Source organism: Tupaia chinensis, unplaced genomic scaffold (assembly GCF_000334495.1).
Source record: "Tupaia chinensis unplaced genomic scaffold, TupChi_1.0 Scaffold000197_1, whole genome shotgun sequence".
Taxonomy (NCBI): Eukaryota; Metazoa; Chordata; class Mammalia; order Scandentia; family Tupaiidae; genus Tupaia; species Tupaia belangeri.
Window position 1 is genome coordinate 5890902 of NW_006159672.1, and position 993 is coordinate 5891894.

Below are 993 nucleotides of genomic sequence, written 5' to 3' on the forward strand. Positions count from 1 at the left end.
TAACCAAGGGGTGGAGGCTTGCCCAGTCTCACAAACACTCCAGAGGACCTTTCTCCAGCACTCTGAGAAGCTTCCAGGGACTGGATGCCAAGGTCAGTCATCTGTCCAGAAAGCCAGAGAGCTGACCTCATGTGTCTTCTAGTAAGAGAACTGGCCTCCTTCTCACTGTATCCTTTTTTACTTTACAGATTAAACAAATGGAGGCTGAAGAGGCTCGGCTAAAACATGAGGTCCAGGATGCTAAAGACCAGAATGAGTTGTTGGAGTTCAGAGTCCTGGAGCTCGAGGTGCGTGGGCTGTAGACCCAGCCCCCAGTGCTGTTACCCCTCAGAATTGGTGAGACCATAGGGCTGTGAGCTGGGGCTCTTGCTCTTGGGCCTTTCTAACTCACATGAGCCTTTGAATATAAGCCCAAAAGGCCAGGTGGGAAAAGAAAAGGGCAAATTGTTATAAAACATGTAGCCCTTCAAATGAAGAACTAGACCAGCCATGCAAATGAACGTAATGCTGGGGATACCAACTGTAGGACATGGTGTCATGAAGGGAAAACAAAAGCACAACCAGGACCAGCCTGTACCCTGGTGGTTACATGAGTTGGATCCCATATGGCTGACTGCACAGTTCAAGGCCCAGACCTAGCAGCTTCAGAAAGACTCAGAGCACATGTGCATGCATGCCCAAAATCCTGAAAGGAGAGAGAAATAGAGAAGATGGGATTGCAGTGTGACCATTACCCTTTGGGGATACTTTTTACTCTTGTCCCCCAAGGGAGCACACATGCCCTCTGGCAAATTTAAAGCAAAATAAAACAAGAAGGCAAAACAAAACAAACTAAAGTACTAGTGTCTGCCTCCATACCTCTGGGGTCTATGTGATGAGGGCAGTATCCTCAGTGGGTCACTGTGATGACCTGCTCATTGTATAACAGTGAGCAGTAGGACCATACTAGAACTTCAGCAGTCAGCCTAGCAGATGTTTTATTCTTTCTCAAAG

General features: G+C 47.5%; 1 protein-coding gene across 1 annotated transcript in view; it reads left to right on the plus strand.

Annotated features, from left to right (window-relative positions):
* JAKMIP3 (Janus kinase and microtubule interacting protein 3) overlaps positions 1–993 on the plus strand; it is a 96273-nt gene that overhangs the window by 58688 nt on the left and 36592 nt on the right. The window contains 1 exon segment of the mRNA XM_027771236.1: positions 189–287. Within this exon segment, the coding sequence (XP_027627037.1) occupies positions 189–287 (99 nt within the window).